The sequence below is a fragment of the Ranitomeya imitator genome, chromosome 5 (genome assembly GCF_032444005.1).
Source record: "Ranitomeya imitator isolate aRanImi1 chromosome 5, aRanImi1.pri, whole genome shotgun sequence".
NCBI classification, from domain to species: Eukaryota; Metazoa; Chordata; class Amphibia; order Anura; family Dendrobatidae; genus Ranitomeya; species Ranitomeya imitator.
In genome coordinates, this window is record NC_091286.1 from 279,818,763 (window position 1) to 279,839,895 (window position 21,133).

General features: G+C 42.6%; 1 protein-coding gene across 1 annotated transcript in view; it reads left to right on the forward strand.

The window, feature by feature from the left end:
- SLC35F1 (solute carrier family 35 member F1) overlaps window positions 1-1,745 on the forward strand; it is a 692,218-nt gene extending 690,473 nt beyond the window's left edge. Inside the window, exon 8 of the mRNA XM_069767980.1 lies at window positions 626-1,745. Coding sequence (XP_069624081.1) covers window positions 626-850 — 225 coding nt within the window. The 3' untranslated portion in view covers window positions 851-1,745. The remainder of the gene's footprint in view (window positions 1-625) is intronic.
- The last annotated feature ends 19,388 nt before the right edge of the window (window positions 1,746-21,133 follow it).

Consider the following 21,133-nt stretch of genomic DNA (forward strand, 5'->3'; position numbering starts at 1 on the left):
GGTATGAGCATACACAATCTCTTACAAGCATCACAAACACACGACTGGGGTTTATTATTGAAATCTAGTGTGTGGAACAGCAGGTCAACTGTTGTCTAAAACAACATATTAGACCTAATTCATCGAAGCTTTCATACTAGAATTCTGGTGTAAAAGCTTTGAAAAGTCGCAAAATTTAGACGCAGAGTGGTGTCTGAATTTTGAAAATTTTGGTGTCTTCATGCCAGTTTCTCTCAGCTCCACCAAAATGGGCAGAGCTGGGGCGAGACGTGGGCAGGATGCCACAGCTAGCCTAATTCATGATGAGCCACAGTGTTCTGTGTACCAGAAATCTCACTCCAGTTTCCGACTGTAGTTAGACTTCTGGTGAAGCACACCGAGGAGCATGCAACTTGTCAGATGCTCCAGAGGTGCTCCTCTTCATGAATCGGTATAGCATTTGACTCTAGCACGCCGTCACATAAAGACCAGTATGAACAACATCGGTCTTGATCAGTCAAGCTCATTATTTTTAGAACAAAACAGAAAGCTGCTGTTTGCACATTTTATATCTCAATTTCTTTCACTAAATCATAATTCCATCTGCTAGCATGTTCTTAAAATAATAATTTCTTCTTCTGCTCAGTTTTCAGGACTTTATCTCCTGTCCATTGGCACAATTCTGGTTGGACTGGTGCTCTACTTCTCCACCACAACTTACGTGGCCCAGGATCCTAGGGTCTACAAGCAATTCCGCAATCCATCAGGACCTGTAGTAGAACTGCCCTCTAGTGCACAGATGGAACCTTCAGTGACATACACAAGCCTAGGCCAAGAGACAGAAGAGGAGCCACATGTTAGAGTTGCCTAAATCAAGCATTTTTTTTTAACCGTTGAGGTCTTGGTGACATCTGTATGTCCATTATCTCTGTATTGTGCATAGAGGCAAGGCATTTGCCAGGTACATTTACATGAAGGGACTTGACAGCAGGAACATGAAAAGGGTTTTGAAGGGATGCAAGGAAAGTCCAACACCAACAGGCACGGGAACACCTGGAGTCATAGATATGACTGCATTATTTATTCATGAGTGTGTATTCTCTTAGGGGGTAGAAAAAAAATGTTGTCAAAGGTGATATTACCTCAATGTTTACTTTTGCACATGTCTTCATGTGATATATTGCCAAGATTTTTATTTTAGTACAATTTACATCATGTAGCTTTCACAGAACGTTCCCTTTCTTACACAACTGAGTGGTTGCTTAATTAAAGTGACTTGAGTATAACAAATGACATTCCTACTGGTTCACTGCCAGCTGCCTCCGCTCTTTAGTCCAGGCAATCACCCAGACTGTTGGTAGCAAAATAAGTTTCCGACACAACTTTTATAATACATTAGGTTTATACGTCTTTTTGTATCGTTCATTTGCCAGGTAAATAGTACTCTATTTTTTCATGCTTTAACTGAATATCCTAAAGCAGCTAATGGTTTTGTCCTGCGAAACCTAAGTGCTACAGATCAATATAACTGTGCTACAACTCCTCCAGTGCCATAAATAATCATAAATAACCTATACAAGCACATTCCAATATGCTCATTATTTTGTTACTATCACAAGCAGCTCAGTTCAGCATTCACTACAATATAGTTCAACCTCTCTTTGCCAAACAAGTACATATTAGCAACCCATTACAGATGGTAATAGGAATGTAATTTTCTATTGCATATACTACAACCCCTGGCAAAAATTATGGAATCACTGGCTTTGGAGGATGTTCATTCAGTTAATTTTGTAGAAAAAAAGCAGATCACAGACATGGCACAAAACTAAAGTAATTTCAAATGGCAACTTTCTGGCTTTAAAGGGACACTGTCACCTGAATTTGGAGGGAACAATCTTCAGCCATGGAGGCGGGGTTTTGGGGTGTTTGATTCACCCTTTCCTTACCCGCTGGCTGCATGCTGGCTGCAATATTGGATTGAAGTTCATTCTCTGTCCTCCGTAGTACATGCCTGCACAAGACAATCTTGCCTTGCCCAGGCGTGTACTATGGAGGACAGAGAATGAACTTCAATCCTATATTGCAGCCAGCGGGTAAGGAAAGGGTGAATCAAACACCCCAAAACCCCGCCTCCATGGCTGAAGATTGTTCCCTCCAAATTCAGGTGACAGTGTCCCTTTAAGAAACAGTAAAAGAAATCAAGAACAACAAATGTGGTAGTCAGAAATGGTTACTTTTTTAACCAAGCATAGGGGGAAAATTATGGAATCACTCAATTCTGAGGAAAAAATTATGGAATCACCCTGTAAATTTTCATATCCAAAAATAACACCTGCATCAAAATAGATCTGCTCGTTAGTCTGCATCTAAAAAGGAGTGATCACACCTTGGACAGCTGTTGCACCAAGTGGACTGACATGATTCATGGCTCCAACATGAGAAATGTCAATTGAAACAAAGGAGAAGATTATCAAACTCTTAAAAAAGGGTAGATCATCACGCAATGTTGCAAAAGATGTTGGTCGTTCGCAGTCAGCTGTGCCTAAAATCTGGACCAAATACAAACAAAATGGGAAGGTTGTTAAAGGCAAACATACTGGTAGACCAAAGGTACCTTCACACATAACGATATTGTTAACGATATCGTTGCTATTTGTGACGTAGCAACGATATCGTTAATGAAATCGTTCTGTGTGACAGCGACCAACGATCAGGCCCCTGCTGGGAGATCGTTGGTCGCTGAACAAAGTCCAGAACTTTATTTCGTCGCTGGACTCCCTGGAGACATCGCTGGATCGGCGTGTGTGACACCGATCCAGCGATGTCTTCACTGGTAACCAGGGTAAACATCGGGTAACTAAGCGCAGGGCCGCGCTTAGTAACCCGATGTTTACCCTGGTTACCATGCTAAAAGTAAAAAAAAACAAACACTAGATACTTACCTACAGCCGTCTGTCCTCCAGCGCTGTGCTCTGCTCTCCTCCTGCACTGGCTGTGAGCCGGAAAGCAGAGCGGTGACGTCACCGCTCTGCTTTCCGGCTCACAGACAGTACAGGAGGAGAGCAGAGAAGCAGAGCGCAGCGCTGGAGGACAGACGGCTGTAGGTAAGTATCTAGTGTTTGTTTTTTTTTACTTTTAGCATGGTATCCAGGGTAAACATCGGGTTACTAAGCGCGGCCCTGCGCTTAGTTACCCGATGTTTACCCTGGTTACCGGCATCGTTGGTCGCTGGAGAGCGGTCTGTGTGACAGCTCTCCAGCGACCAAACAGCGACGCTGCAGCGATCCGAATCGTTGTCGGTATCGCTGCAGCGTCGCTTAATGTGAAGGGGCCTTAAGGAAGACATCAAAGCGTCAAGACCAGAAACTTAAAGCAATATGTCTCCAAAACAGGAAATGCACAACAAAACAAATGAGGAACGAATAGGTGGAAACTGAAGTCAAAGTCTGTGACCGAACTGTAAGAAACTGCCTAAAGGTAATGGGATTTACATACAGAAAAGCTAAACGAAAGCCATCATTAACACCTAAACAGAAAAAAACAAGGTTACAATGGGCTAAGGAAAAGCAATCATGGACTGTGGATGACTGGATGAAAGTCATGATATTTTGGACACTTTTCTTATCCCATCAATTGAAAGGATGTTTGGGGATGATGAAATCATTTTTCAAGATGATAATGCATCCTGCCATGAGCAAAAACTATGAAAACATTCCTTGAAAAAAGACACATAAGGTCAATGTCATGGCCTGCAAATAGTCCGGATCTCAATCCAATTGAAAATCATTGGTGGAAGTTGAAGAAAATGATCCATGACAAGGCTCCAAACTGCAAAGCTGATCTGGCAACAGCAATCAGAGAAAGTTGGAGGTAGATTGATGAAGAGTTCTGTTTGACACTCATTAAGTCCATGCCTCAGAGACTACAAGCTGTAATAAAACAACAAAATACTAGTGTTGTTTTGGAGTGTTTTTTTTGTTTGTTTGTTTTTCATGATTCCATAATGTTTTCCTCATAATTTAGTGATTCCATAATTTTCTCCCTATTCTTGGTTAAAAAAAAAGTAACCATTAATGACTGCCACATTTTTTGTTCTTGATTTATTTTCGTGTTTCTTAAAGCCAGAAAGTTGCCATTTGAAATTACTTTAGTTTTGTGCCATGTCTGTGATCTGCTTTTTGTCTACAAAATTAAACAACTGAATGAACATCCTCCAAGGCCGGTGATTCCATAATGTTTGCCAGGGGTTGTAATATTCAGCAGACCCTACAATTCCCAATACTTCCATAAAATACCCTTTAGTGAATATACACTTTTATTTGTTCCCTCTTACATTCATTAACTTAGCAAGAGGTAGGGGACAGATAATAGGGAATGTGACTTCAGAATCAGACTACATATTTTGTTGTCTGTTACCATGGAATCGCGTAAATCAGCATAACAGCTGGAGAAACAAACAAAATCAAACTTTCAAGACCTATTTAAGATTTGTTTCATTTGTTATCCCGAATACACTGGTATAATAAAAATGGTTGTAAAAGTCGACACAGTATTTTTTATTTCTATCCACCAATTCTCATGAGAAAGTTGTATAATTTCTGCCCTAAGGTCCCCAAAATACTCTTGGCTAAGCAATAAATGAAAATAAAATACATAGCTATTGGTTAATATAAGAAAAACTAGGATATTGGGAAAACATATATACCAGCTTCAATTACAAGTCAATCCAGACAGCCCCAGAAGTTGAGAAAGTGGACGCTATGCCTACTTTTGCAGCACAGCTATGTCTTTTAATCAGTGGCGTAACTACAAAGTTATGGGCCCCGGTGCAAACTTTCAAATGGGGCCCCCCACCAAAACATTTTCCACCCAAATCCACATCCTGCCCATGCTCCTGCCCCATCCGTCTCCACATTCTGCCCCATCCGTCTCCGCATTCTGCCCCATCCGTCACCGCATTCTGCCCCATCCGTCTCCGCATTCTGCCCCATCTGTCTCCACATTCTGCCCCATCCGTCTCCGCATTCTGCCCCATCCGTCACCGCATTCTGCCCCATCCGTCTCCGCATTCTGCCCCATCCGTCTCTGCATTCTGCCCCATCCGACTCCGCATTCTGCCCCATCCGACTCCGCATTCTGCCCCATCCGTCTCCGCATTCTGCCCCATCCGACTCCGCATTCTGCCCCATCCGACTCCGCATTCTGCCCCATCCGACTCCGCATTCTGCCCCATCCGACTCCGCATTCTGCCCCATCCGACTCCGCATTCTGCCCCATCCGTCTCCGCATTCTGCCCCATCTGTCTCCGCATTCTGCCCCATCCGTCTCCGCTTTCTGCCCCATCCGTCTCCGCATTCTGCCCCATCCGTCTCCGCATTCTGCCCCATCTGTCTCCGCATTCTGCCCCATCCGACTCCGCATTCTGCCCCATCCGTCTCCGCATTCTGCCCCATCCGACTCCGAAATTCTGCCCCATCCGTCTCCGCATTCTGCCCCATCCGACTCCGCATTCTGCCCCATCCGTCTCCGCATTCTGCCCCATCCATCTCCACATACTGCCCCATCCATCTCCACATTCTGCCCGTCTCCATATCTCACCAGAACAGCAGGAACCGGAAATCTGCTGCTGGTTGATACCAGAGAACACGAGCTGCACACAACCAGGACTGAGCTGCTGAGAGCTGAAGGACCTGTGGTGACGTCATCGTCATGTGATCAGGAGGCGGAGCTGATAAATAATGACCTATGATAGTGATGACGTCACCACAGGATCTTCAGCTCTTCCTTTCAGATCAGGCGTCGGCTGCTGATCTGATGTGTGCGCCCGGCAGGTCAGGTGAAGGGCAGGTCTGTCTGTTGCCGTGCGGGACGAATCACCTGCACGGCAACAGTTTTTAACTTTTTGCTGGTGTTGGCGTGCATCTGACCAGTCGGGGCCCCTGACTACCCCGGGCCCAGTCGCAATGGCGACTGCTGCGACCGTGGTAGTTACGCCCCTGCTTTTAATTATCAAGGAGCAATACTGACATGTAAACGCTGCCAGGCCAAACTCAGGGATAAAATAATATATTGATTACATTTTGACCTTTGCCAGTGATATGTAGTTAAACTCACCACACATACAAAAATTGCATTGTGCACAAAATATATACAGGGTCAGAGATTGTATGGAGGACAAGTAGAATACTTTATGAGGCTGCAATATTGCAAAGCAAACGTTATGACATTTGACCACAGTTCTCTGCTTGCTAGGACGAAAGATTTATAAAATTTACGGATAGAAATATGTCCCTGATTACATGACTCCATTCTACTCAATGCATCTACCAGCTCACATATTGTCCAGGCTGCAGTGTTTTACCAAGGATCCATGCATATTGTAGCTCACACCAAGACTGTTACTGCCTACCCTAAGGGAAGGAACTCTTTCTAACTACAGTATTGGTATTTATTTTTATTATGCCAAATTGCTTATTGTATTTGGAAGTAGGTATTTAGTTGAAACAACTCATGTAAGATGTTGTGTTTCTTTTTTTTTTACTTTGGATGAAATGATTTTAAAGCGTACTTTTTGTATCAATCTACAGTATAGTCCATATGCTTTAAGTTGTGTTTTCTATTTCTATTTATGGCACAGCGTTGTGAACATCATCAACTCTCACACACATTCTGTATTGGGTATTGTTAATGGTGTTCTGTAGAGAAATGTTTGGCTTTGGGATTCAGACTGTTTGCCAAGAGTGTTCAACCTGGTAACATCATTCAAAAAGTAATGATAAGCTGGCATATCTCCAAATGCCACAAAGCTTACCATTGTGAATTATCATACTGTGACTTTCTTCGGTAAGGAAGAGGGGCCTCAAACTTTCCATGGAACTAGGGCCCTAACTATCCCTGTCTCAGGGGTACTCTTGAAAGTAGAGAGGCCCGAGTCTCCAACCTTACTATGCTCCTGTTAAACCCTGATCTATCCCTTCATCCTCCACCATGAGGCATGGGACAGAAATGTAAGGTAAACAAGACACAAAGACAAAACAGGGATAACAGAAAACCTCTACCATACAAAAGCATTAACCAACAATATGGTGGAGGATAGAGACAGGGAGGAATAAACTAAATGGGACCAGGAACCAGGAGCTAAACACACATGTACTACAGCAAACCACAGAACACTACTACAACAACTGTACTCCAACCACTTAGCTTTAGCACATAGCACAGGAAGACAAATCTTTCATCGGCAGGGTCAAGAAATTCTGATTAGTTTTTATATAAAGAGTTAATGTCCAGATCAGAAGCGGCTGAAATGGAGCTGCATGTCCTGACCAGCATAAAAAGAATCGTTAACCTCTTCAGTACCAGAGGAAACTAAATCCATTTAATATGGGACAGAAATCACACATCTCTAAACAAGACCTGGAATTCATTACCCGATGTGACCGTCTAACTCTAGGTCTTCCAGGGGGACATGATGCCCTCGTGACATCAATGATCTGACATGCAAATATACAGCTATGGTGCAGATGGTATGGGCCACACTCTCACAACATTGATGGATGCTAGTACACTTCTAAAGCTAGTCTAAAAAAAATTACAACATCAATGCTAGCAAAGCATTTGTCAATATATGTTGAAAATTGCATTTCCAGGCTCCTGTGCAACTAATGATGCATGAATAACTCTTCCTAACCATAACTGTATAGTGTGCATATGGTGAAACTGCCTCTAAACAATCAGTTATGTTTCTTTTTATGCATTACATATATTTTTAATAAAAAATACATGTTGGAGAATTCTAACTTTCAGTAGAATTGTTATACATTATGGGAGAAGGAGCCATTTTACTTGGGACACCCGTAAACATGAACTGCATCATCACAGCATTGAGCACTACAGAAGGAGAACACGTAAACAATCTGGAAAAGTCACACATTTCAGTATTAACAAACTCAAAACTACAGTCCCTGCACAACATAAGTCTGCAGCTGTTTTTTACTCCCATGATAATAATTTCAACTAAAATTATACCTTCTGTTCAGCGTGACAGTATCAAAATGTATTTTAAGAAAAAACAACGCTATCATGTCACCAATCACATCTGTGCACTTTGAGTCCAGAACAGGACATCCAGTAATTCATTCCAGCAGACTTTTTCACATACCCACAGAATAGGTAATATATCTGAGATCAGTCACATCCCACACTGACGGATGTAAGCATCTTGATTGAGAATAACAGTATAAACACAGGGCAGTAGAATATTGCGTAACACCAATTTATATAGGGTATATCAAATGCAGCAGATCTGTTGTAGGAATTTCTGCAGCTGAAAATCAGTTTCATTTTCCCGAATGGGGATGTTTTGGCATTGCATGAATTTTTTGGGAAGCCCTATTCAGACAAATGAAGCGATCCTGGATATTTCTGCAACAAATCTGGTGCTGTGAATATAACTTGAGAATTCAATATTGGTCAATAGGGAGAAAAGTAGAGAAGCTGTGCATTAGCTATTGGTAAGTGAATTGTTGTATTGATAATACAGAAAATAACATGCTCTTTAAGGGAAGCTATTATCTGAAAATGAACTACTGACTAAATAGTAATCTTGTAATTTTCACACTGACCACTTGGGCTTTCTTAGACTTTAGATTCCTGTTGTTTTATGAAATAATACATGTATATAGCCTATCTTTTATACTGAAGCATTTAATGACTTTGTGAAGGCACAATGAGCCTGTTGTGAATGGTGGACCCTGTGTAATCAGCTCTTACCAGTTATTATAATCCAGCCTGGGATGATATGGAGCCTTACTGAAAACTTCCTAAAAGGACAGGAAGTGTGAGTCGAAAAACTAAGTGTCCAGTGCGAGAATTGCAAGATTACTATTTTTTTTTCAGAAATAAATATTTTGATATGGAAGGAAAAAACTATTAACACCAAGAATGAACACCAGGCCATAACATATGAAAAAAAATACAAACTTTATTTTGAACATATCTAAAACCATATACCACACATAAAATTATGGAGCAACCAAAATACAGAGACAACCAACAGGTATGACTGGAACAGTGGCAAAGAACTATATATATATGACCGCTGTATTGGGGATACTACTGGCTACACCTGCAGGATTTTTTTTTTTTTCTTTCTTGCGGGTGTGTATATACGCACTATATGATTGATTGGAAGGTTACTCCTTTTATATATATATAGTTCTTTGCCACTGTTCCAGTCATACCTGTTGGTTGTCTCTGTATTTTGGTTGCTCCATAATTTTATGTGTGGTATATGGTTTTAGATATGTTCAAAATAAAGTTTGTATTTTTTTTCATATGTTATGGCCTGGTGTTCATTCTTGGTGTTAGTAATAATTATCACTTGGCTTAATTTTGATTAAAGGCGATATTATAGGTGTTAGGAAAAAACTATTGCCAACCTTTTCTTTAAAAAAAATAAATGTAACTCAAAGACTTGGTTTAAGCAATAGGTCATTTAGTGATGATAGCGTGGACACTTTATTTTTTATCTCTAGTATAACAAATATATTGGGACACATTACTGTGGTACTTACTGACATAAGTCTTGTGTGTTCTCCATTGTAAAGTTACACCTGCTCACTAGGGCAGTGTTCGTCACAGATTGCACATGTCTTCGGTCCACATGTCCACCAGCCTCTTCTAATTAAAAGAATACAATGCACGTGGTAACATGCCCCTGCATCTGCAGCCATTTTAGGAACATGAGAACTATGTAATCACAAGGAAGGTGGCACAGCCAAGTAGAAGAGAAGAACCTCTAAGGCTGGGTTCACATTGCGTTAAACAGCAGCCCGTTCAACACATACGTGAATGGGCTGCTGACGCAAGTGCCGACATTCTCCATCGCGCTAGAGCATCTGCTAGCTCTATCTGTGCTAGCAGTGACGGACCCGGAAACGCTGCAGCCTGCATCTCGGGGTCCGTCACTCAATGTCGGCACATCCCTAGCGCACGGCCTTAACGGACTACATTACACCACGTTTATGCCGCGGTGTAACGTAGTCCGTCTAACGGATGCCCATAACGCAGTGTGAACCCAGCCTAATACTTGTTTATTTATAGAAGCCAAAGAATCCTGACCCCAACACATTTGTTAGGATACACACAGAAAAAGTGGCTGACCCCTTTATTGTAAAGGTATCAGCAGTTAGGATGATATTATACAAACAGGTTACTGGGAAAAGTGGTAATATAATTTTCCTTCTTCCAATCTACACCAGGCTTATGGCTAGTTTACATGTATTACTGTAGAGCCCACTTTGTTTTTAAAATAATTTGAAAATAACTGAATGCATCATTGATAAATTTCAGTCAAATATATAGCCCATCTTTGTTGAGTAACATAAGGTGCAAATAAATAGTGTTGTCCCTACCAGTCTTGAGGCAGCCACCAAGTGCAATTACTAATACAGAAATTTGTATTTAGAGATGAAAGTGTTGTGAGGAAACTAGTTGTTACGTGTTACGGAACCACTGTATGGAAGCAGGGACTCCTTTACCGGATCACAGATACAGAGGTCAGGCTAATAGAAAAGCGGCAGGCCAGACATACATTACAATAGCCGCAGGTGGCTGGAGCCTGCCGATATTTACTGTGGGAATTACAAAGGTGGAGGGCAGACAAAAGGGAAATATCGTGTCCCCTCTGCCCAGGGGCGAAGCCTGTGGGCTGATGCATTAGGGACATGCATCTCACATGGAACCTATTATACATACATATAACTGCACAACATATCTGGGTGCTGAGCGGTTCCGTAACTCAGCGGTGACTTGTTTGTGCTTGTTCAGACAGAGTTTAGTTTCTGCTGTTGTTATATTCATGCTGTTTCCCTAAATAATCTAGTTTTAGGTTTTTTTTATTTGATCATACTGTTCTAGAGATACAGTCCTTTTTATTTAGGGCTAATTTTTATGGTCTGACTAAGGGGCGTGGCTCACAGGATTCTCGGGGGCGTGTACTTAGAATGCTCCGCATAATTACTCTGCCCCCTTTGTAATGACCATAAAAATATTACACTAAATGAAAAAGGCCTGTATCTCTGTACACAGACCATGGTTTTTAAAAAATTGAAAAACGGAATCATCAGGGAAACAATTGTATAAAATAAGATAAAAAACTGGCCTCTTTTGACTTGGCCACAGATCCCCTTTAAAAGCCAACATTAAAAACAGGGAAAAAATCAGATTTGACTTTTTTAGTTTTTCCTTCTCATTTCACACCACAGCTATTAATTTTATTTTTCTGTTGTCTAGGTTTGGCATGATGCAAACTATGTTTATGGCGAACTGTTGGCAAATACATCGGGAAACCCTTCCAACCTTAAATATGATGTTGCCGTAGAGTTAATCAGCCAAAATTATTCCAAACAGGTGTCCTCTTGGCATATATTTGCCTGTAATATATTGACATCTTGCAGACTCAACTGTATTAAAATGGATATTCAAATACAGTTTCAATACAATTGTATACAACAACAAAAATCTCTATCCATTGCAGTCAGGTACAGACTGGTTGCAATAGGCATACAGTGGGTTACAACCATCCATACATCTGAGTGACAGTTTCAAATAGTTCCTCGGAGCATATCCATCAAACACAGTGTGAATTATTCCTTAGCTAATTATAGTTATCAAACACTCAAATTAATAAAGAATCTTATGAATATCTTCATTGATAACATTGTTTATAATAGGCAATAAGAGTTTGAGAGACCAAGCTTTTGAAGTAAATAATGTCTCTGTTATCGTAATTGCAAATGAATGAAGTTTTGGACATATTACCCATGTCATGCAATGTTTTAAAGTCCTGTTCAATGCTGTTTGTATTATTTTTATTTTAAAATCTTTGCTATGGAAATCTACCCAATATTTGCCAAAAGGATGGCCTTGAGTACAAAAAGCACACACCCTTTGGCAAAATGGAGAAATCTAAACAAAACAAAAAAAGAGAACCACACAGGTCCTGCATTAATAAAACAAACCCTTCTCTGTTTTTGATATTTGCATGCACCTAAATGGACTGACTGTGGCAATGTAATGCCTGTAAATTGTTATAAAATTATAATAAACACTTTATGAAGAATGGATCGTTTTGTTCATTACTGAAGGCCCATGGAAGTCCTCTTGTGCATTTGAATCGACAATTATTGCAAATCATTAGAAGTGTTGCTGCTTGACTAAAAACTATTTTATAAATAGTCTTGTCATTTTTACATGTAAAATGATGCAGAGAAAATATATTTAGGCAAATGAAAACAGTTAAAAGCCCAAATACAGAATATATCTATAACACTCACATCAGAATAATAGTACTCCATCACCATACTTACCAACTTTAAAAGATCTGAAAGAAGGTAAGCAGGTGTGTAACTATACTTGGCTGGGACTGCAGTCTTATTAGAGCCCTGGAGTTTAGGGGAAATCATTTGGTGAAGAGGGCTGCGTGGAGACATCATGCTGACCATGGAGGGCTGTATGGGAAGATGGTGTTACACACTTCTAGAGACACACTTCCGTCTTTGTAGTCCCGTCGAGATACGCCGTTTTTTGAGAAAACAGTATCCTGCAAAAAAAAATTTGCAGGATCCTGCATTTTGTCATAGACTTATATTAGCGAGGTATCGCGACGGATGGACACACGTTTCGTCCGTCGTGCACTGGATCCTGCGGAATTTGACGGCCCATCTTTTCCAAAAACCCATGAAACGTTTTTTGTCTGCAGTGGAAAAACGTTCCCCGATGCCTCCTGCGGCATACGTCGGTCCACCGAATGGGAGCCTATGGACACTAGATCCTGCGCACACTGTGAAACGCAGGAATCCAGTGACAGATACAGTTTTTACTTCTGAGCATGCCTGGAAGCGTATTCCAACCAGGGGAAAAGTCTCTCTCTCCTCTCTCTCTCCTCTCTCTTTCGGCCCTGGATATTTTTCCATTGAAATTCAGGCAACAACGTGTGTAACGCATCCGTCAAAACACTGGATGCGTTACACACGTTTTTCACTATTTTCACGACATCCGTCGATACGTCACAACAATGCATTACAACGCCCACCAGCAGATGGAAGTGTGAAAGAAGCCTTAAGCAAACCCGAACAGTAAAGTTTGGCATTCATACCGAACACCTACTGTTCAGGCACAGAACATGGACTTCACCAGGAAGTCCGTGCTACTGTTCGGGTTTGGCCCCTCAAACACCGGGTGTTTGTCACATGACAGCGCGGCAAACGCCGCTTCTGATTGGTGGTAAAATCATCACTGCCAGTTAGACAGCCACGGTTCCCACGCTGTCGAAAAACAGCATGAGCCCGCAGCTGTGATCAGAGGTAAAAAGTTTACCTCCGGACACTGGTGTCAGCTGATGGGACTACTGCTCCCATCAGCCAACGCCTGTTGCCGCTAATGACAGTGAGAGTTGGAGCAGATGATTGGAGTATTCATCAGCCACCTCCTGCTCTGTAAATAAATAATAAAAAAAACAGCATATGTTCCCCTGTATTTTTGACAACCAGCCAGGCAAAACTGACAGCTGGGGGCTGCAACCCTCAGCTGTCAGCGTTAGCAATGCTGGTTTTCAAGAATAGTGGGGTCCCCATGATGTATTTTTTAATTATTTAAATAAATAATTTTAAAAAATCGCGTGGGGTCCCCTTCGTTTTTAACAACCAGCCAAGCCAAAGCAGACAGCTGAGTGCTGGTATTCTCAGGCTGGAAAGGGGCCATGGATATTGCCCCCAGCCTAAAAATAGCATCCTGCAGCTGCCCATAAAAGGCACATCTATTAAATGCACCGATTCTGGTGCTCTGCCCGGCTCTTCCCACTTGCCCTGTAGTGGTGGCAAGTGGGGTTCATATTTGTGGGGTTGATGTCACCTTTGTATTGTCAGGTGACATCAAGCCCATGGATTACTAATGGAGAGGCGTCTAAAAGGCACACTAACCATTAGCATTAGTAATCCTTTAGTTATGGTAAATAAAGACACAGCGAGAATAAAGTCTTTTATTTAAAATAAAACAAACACTTTTACTTTTTTATTTAAACATAACAAACACACTTATACTCACCTAACGCCTAATTGCACTGAACCCCTCATCTCCTGTAATAAAACAAAAACAATAACCCTCACCTATCCGATGTTCTGTCCCATGCCGTAATCCATGTCTGGGGGATAAAAAGATGTCAACCTGGATGGTGCCAAGATGCGACCGTGAAGGCTGAGAACCACTGATGAATGAGCTGTTGCGAGTGCAGCATCAGTGACTAGGGGTGACGTCATTGAGGTTACTGCTGTTCACTGCCCTTTCGCTTGCTGCAACGATGACTGGGGTCTGTGTGCTCACCCGACTTGGGGTTCAGAGAATCCACCTGACCTGGTGAGCCATGATGGGTGGCTTTGTGGGAATATCATAAAGTGTAAGGGGGCTTTGTGGGGAGCTCATACTATGTGGATGTCTCTGTGGTGACCTATGGTGTGAGGGGCTTTGCAGGGACATCATGCAGTATGGGAGGTTTTGTGGGGACATCATACTGTGTCAGGGGACATCATACTGTGTGAGGGGGCTTGTATGGACAGCAAATGGTTTGGGGGCTGTGTAAGGACATCATACTGTGTGAGGGGCCTTGCTAGGACATCATATGGGGAGCATTTTGGGACATGCTATTTGAGGGGACAAAACACTTTTTATTTGAATTCTTTTTTAACAGGGATATGGTGCCTACATTGCTATATACTACGTGGGATGTGTTAGATACTGTGTGGGCTGTGTTATATACTACATCTTTGTGCTATATACTATGTGGCTGTGCTATATGGGCTGTGCTATATACTACGTGGCTGTGGTATATATTACGTGGCTTGGCAATATACATCGCTGTGCTCTATACTACGTGGCCTAGTTTATATACTGCATGGGCAGTGATATATACTACGTCTCTGTGCTATATACTACGTGGCTGTGCTATATACGTGGCTGTGCAATATACTATGTGTCTGTGCTAAATACTACGTGGCTGGGCAATATACTACGTGGCTGGGCAATATACTACGTGGCTGTAAACTACATACATATTGTAGAATACCCGATGCGTTAGAATCGTGCCACCATCTAGTAAGTTATAATAAGCCCTATCATAACATGTATTAATAGTAGCAGCAAGTCACCATACTGAATTCTGCTCAATATTAAGTGATAAAAATTAATATAAAACAACAATAATGCGCAGAATTAGGTTTGGCCGGTTGGTTGGCACTCCACAACAGTCACGGTCTCTCCTGTGGCTCTTTGGGAAAATTGTCTACCCCTGGCATACACAAATCCCAAATACAAAACTGTAGTTGCACATGCACAAATCCTGACCATGGCCTAACACAAAGTGCTCTATTTACAGTAAGAACCAGTATTGTAGAGTTACAAGGATAGCACTAGTGTTCAAATCAGAGTGATTCGCGATGCACTCATTACAAAGCCAACTGTCATGCCCTTTGAACAGATCAAGCCTTATTCGTCACATTAGCACATCACTATAATAGTCTGCCATATTTCCACCAGATAAAATTCAGTCACAGCATCACCAGAACAGATTTTACGACACTGCCACAAGAACAGTCAACCATGGTGCCACTAGAAAAGATTCAGTCACTGTGTAAACTCGGCTTTGGGAAAATGGCCGCCGCGATCTCCATCTGCGCGCGCCCGGCATCCCGCGGCCATTTTCCTGAAGCCCCGTGCAGCAGAGCACTCCATCTGCGCATGCGCGGCCTCAGGAAGATGGCCGCCCCCACCGATGACAAGGGTAATAGCGTAGATCGCGCGCTTTTTCTTCACCTGCGCGCAGTGGATTCGGCACTTGGACATGCGCACACCACTACGCCACCAACGGAAAGCTGGGAAGAAACAGCGATGTCACCACGCCCACCTGACCTGACCAGCCTGATTGACAGGCGAAAACGGCGACTTTGGTAATGTATTTCGCAGCATAGGTGGGGAATCAGGGTACATTACATACACTATTGTAACGCACAGCGCAGGCCCTATTTAACAGTATTGTTATCTCAATCTGAAAAAACGGGGTGACAGGTTCCCTTTAACCCCTTCATGACCATGGGATTTTTCGTTTTTCCGTGTTCGTTTTTCACTCCCCTCCTTCCCAGAGACATAACATTTTTATTTTTCCGTCAATTTGGCCATGTGAGGGCTTATTTTTTGCGGGACGAGTTGTACTTTTGAAAGACATCATTGGTTTTAGCATGTCGTGTACTAGAAAACGGGAAAAAAATTCCAAGTGCGGTGAAATTGCAAAGAAAGTGCAGTCCCACACTTGTTTTTTGTTTGGCTTTTTTGCTAGGTTCACTAAATGCTAAAACTGACTTGACATTATGATTCTCCAGGTCAGTACGAGTTCGTAGACACCTAAAATGAATAGGTTATTTTTTATCTAAGTGGTGAAAAAAAATTCCAAACTTTGCTAAAAAAAAAAAAAAAAATTGCGCCATTTTCCGATACTCGTAGCGTCTCCATTTTTCGTGATCTGGGGTCGGTTGAGGGCTTATTTTTTGCGTGCCGAGATGATGTTTTTAATGATAGCATTTCGGTGCAGATACGTTCTTTTGATCGCCCGTTATTGCATTTTAATGCAATGTCGCGGCGACCAAAAAAACGTAATTCTGGTGTTTCGAATTTTTTTCCCGCTACGCTGTTTAGCGATCAGGTTAATGCTTTTTTTTAATTGATAGATCGGGCAATTCTGAGTGCGGCGATACCAAATATGTGTAGATTTGATATGTTTTTTATTGATTTATTTTGAGTGGGGTGATTTAAACTTTTATATTTTTTTTATTTTTTTAACATTTTTTTCAACTTTTTTTTTTTACTTTTGCCATGCTTCAATAGCCTCCATGGGAGGCTAGAAGCAGGCACAACGCGATCGCCACTGCTACATAGCAGCGATCTGCTGATCGCTGCTATGTAGCAGAAATGCAGGTGTGCTGTGAGCGCCGACCACAGGGTGGCGCTCACAGCCACCGGCGATCAGTAACCATAGAGGTCTCAAGGACCTCTATGGTTACAATGGACACACATCGCCGACCCCCGATCATGTGACGGGGTCGGCGATGACGTCATTTCCGGCCGCCCGGCCGGAAGCGGTAGTTAAATGCCGCTGTCTGCGTTTGACAGCGGCATTTAACTAGTTAATAGGTGCGGGCAGATCGCGATTCTGCCCGCGTCTATTACGGGCACATGTCAGCTGTTCAAAACAGCTGACATGTCCCGGCTTTGATGCGGGCTCACCGCGGAGCCCTGCATCAAAGCAGGGGATCTGACCTCGGACGTACTATCCCGTCCAAGGTCAGATAGGGGTTATGTAGAACTAGACTGTGGCCCGATTCTAACGCATCGGGTATTCTAGAATATGCATGTCCCGGTAGTATATGGACAATGATGATTCCAGAATTCGCGGCAGACTGTGCCCGTCGCTGATTGGTCGAGGCAACCTTTATGACATCATCGTCGCCATGGCAACCATTATGACATCTACGTCGATACTGTGCCCGTTGCTGATTGGTCGAGCCCTGGCGGCCTCGACCAATCAGACGCGGGATATCTACGTCCTTTATGACATCATCGTCGCTGTGCCCGTCGCTGATTGGTCGAGGCCTGGCGGCTTCGACCAATCAGAGACACGGGATTTCTACGCGGGATTTCTACGTCGATACTGTGCCCGTCGCCCATCTACGTCGATACTGTGCCCGTCGCTGAATCAGAAACGTTGGATTTCTACGTCCTTTATGACACAACGTCGCTGTGCCCGTCGCTGATCAGAGACGCAGGATTTCCTGGACAGACAGACAGACAGACAGACGGAAAAACCCTTAGACAATTATATATAGAGATCAGGAGGACTGATCAATATAGAAGTGTCAGGAGGACTAATCAATACAGGAGTGTCAGGAGGACTGATCAATATAGAGGTATCAGAAGGACTGATCAATATAGAAGTGTCAGGAGGACTGATCAATATAGAAGAGTCAGGAGGACTGATCAATATAGAGGTATCAGGAGGACTGATCAATATAGAGGTATCAGGAGGACTGATCAATATAGAAGTGTCAGGAGGACTGATCAATATAGAAGTGTAAGGAGGACTGAACAATATAGAAGTGTCAGGAGGACTGATCAATACAGAAGTGTCAGGAGGACTGATCAATATAGAGGTATCAGGAGGACTGATTAATATAGAAGTGTCAGGAGGACTGATCAATATAGAAGAGTCAGGAGGACTGATCAATATAGAGGTATCAGGAGGACTGATCAAAATAAAGGTATCAGGAGGACTGATCAATATTGAAGTGTCAGGATGACTGATCAATATAGAAGTGTCAGAAGGACTGATCAATATAGAAGTGTCAGGAGGGCTGATCAATATAGAAGTGTCAGGAGGACTGATCAATATAGAGGTATCAGGAGGACTGATCAATATAGAAGTGTCAGGAGGACTGATCAATATAGAAGTGTCAGGAGGACTGATCAATATAGAAGTGTCAGGAGGACTGATCAATATAGAGGTATCAGGAGGACTGATCAATATAGAGGTATCAGGAGGACTGATCAATATAGAAGTGTCAGGAGGACTGATCAATATAGAAGTGTCAGGAGGACTGATCAATATAGAAGTGTCAGGAGGACTGATCAATATAGAGGTATCAGGAGGACTGATCAATATAGAGGTATCAGGAGGACTGATCAATATAGAAGTGTCAGGAGGACTGATCAATATAGAAGTGTTAGGAGGACTGATCAATATAGAAGTGTCAGGAGGACTGATCAATATTGAAGTGTCAGGAGGACTGATCAATATAGAAGTGTCAGGAGGACTGATCAATATAGAAGTGTCAGGAGGACTGATCAATATAGAATGTCAGGAGGACTGATCAATATAGAGGTGTCAGGAGGACTGATCAATATAGAAGTGTCAGGAGGACTGATCAATATAGAATGTCAGGACTGATCAATATAGAGGTGTCAGGAGGACTGATCAATATAGAAGTGTCAGGAGGACTGATCAATATAGAAGTGTCAGGAGGACTGATCAATATAGAAGTGTCAGGAGGACTGATCAATATAGAAGTGTCAGGAGGACTGATCAATATAGAGGTGTCAGGAGGACTGATCAATATTGAAGTGTCAGGAGGACTGATCAATATAGAGGTGTCAGGAGGACTGATCAATATAGAAGTGTCAGGAGGACTGATCAATATAGAAGTGTCAGGAGGACTGATCAATATAGAGGTGTCAGGAGGACTGATCAATATAGAAGTGTCAGGAGGACTGATCAATATAGAGGTATCAGGAGGACTGATCAATATAGAAGTGTCAGGAGGACTGATAAATATAGAAGTGTCAGGAGGACTGATCAATATAGAGGTATCAGGAGGACTGATCAATACAGAAATGTCAGGAGGAATGATCAATATAGAAGTGTCAGGAGGACTGATCAATATAGAAGTGTCAGGAGGATTTATCAATATAGAGGTGTCAGGAGGACTGATCAATATAGAATGTAAGGAGGACTGATCAATATAAAGGTATCAGGAGGACTGATCAATATAGAGGTGTCAGGAGGACTGATCAATATAGAAGTGTCAGGAGGACTGATCAATATAGAAGTGTCAGGAGGACTGATCAATACAGAAGTGTCAGGAGGAATGATCAATATAGAAGTGTCAGGAGGATTTATCAATATAGAGGTGTCAGGAGGACTGATCAATATAGAATGTCAAGAGGACTGATCAATATAGAGGTATCAGGAGGACTGATCAATATAGAAGTGTCAGGAGGACTGATCAATATAGAAGTGTCAGGAGGACTGATCAATACAGAAGTGTCAGGAGGACTGATCAATATAGAGGTATCAGGAGGACTGATCAATATAGAAGTGTCAGGAGGACTGTTATGAAAGGCAATTCAGTATCAAAATGGACATGGAGGTCAGAGCACATACAGTGATCTGACAATCACCCAAAATCATAGAACTAGCTCTGAGACGTGGGAACTCTGCAGACCGCAATCCCTAATCCTCTCCAAACAACACTAGAGGCAGCTGTGGATTGCGCCTAACTCTGCCTATGCAACTCGGCACAGCCTGAGAAACTAACTAGCCTGAAGACAGAAAATAAGCCTACCTTGCCTCAGAGAAATACCCCAAAGGAAAAGGCAGCCCCCCACATATAATGACTGTGAGTAAAGATGAAAAGACAAACGTAGGGATGAAATAGATTCAGCAAAGTGAGGCCCAACTTTCTCAACAGAGCGAGGATAGGAAAGATAACTTTGCGGTCTACACAAAACCCTAAAGAAAACCACGCAAAGGGGGCAAAAAGACCCTCCGTACCGAACTAACGGCACGGAGGTGAACCCTTTGCGTCCCAGAGCTTCCAGCAAAACAATAAGACAAGCTGGACAGAAAAAATAGCAAACAAATAGCAAAGAAGAACTTAGCTATGCAGAGCAGCAGGCCACAGGAATGATCCAGGGAAAAACAAGTCCAACACTGGAACATTGACAGGAAGCCAGGAACAAAGCATTAGGTGGAGTTAAGTAGAGAAGCACCTAACGACCTCACCAGATCACCTGAGGGAGGAAACTCAGAAGCCGCAGTACCACTTTCCTCCACAAACGGAAGCTCCCAGAGAGAATCAGCCGAAGTACCACTTGTGACCACAGGAGGGAGCTCTGCCACAGAATTCACAACAGTACCCCCCCCTTGAGGAGGGGTCACCGAACCCTCACCAGAGCCCCCAGGCCAACCAGGATGAGCCACATGAAAGGCACGAACAAGATCGGGAGCATGGACATCAGAGGCAAAAACCCAGGAATTATCTTCCTGAGCATAACCCTTCCATTTAACCAAATACTGGAGTTTCCGTCTTGAAACACGAGAATCCAAAATCTTCTCCACAATATACTCCAATTCCCCCTCCACCAAAACCGGGGCAGGAGGATCAACAGATGGAACCATAGGTGCCACGTATCTCCGCAACAATGACCTATGGTATACGTTATGTATGGAAAAAGAATCTGGGAGGGTCAGACGAAAAGACACAGGATTAAG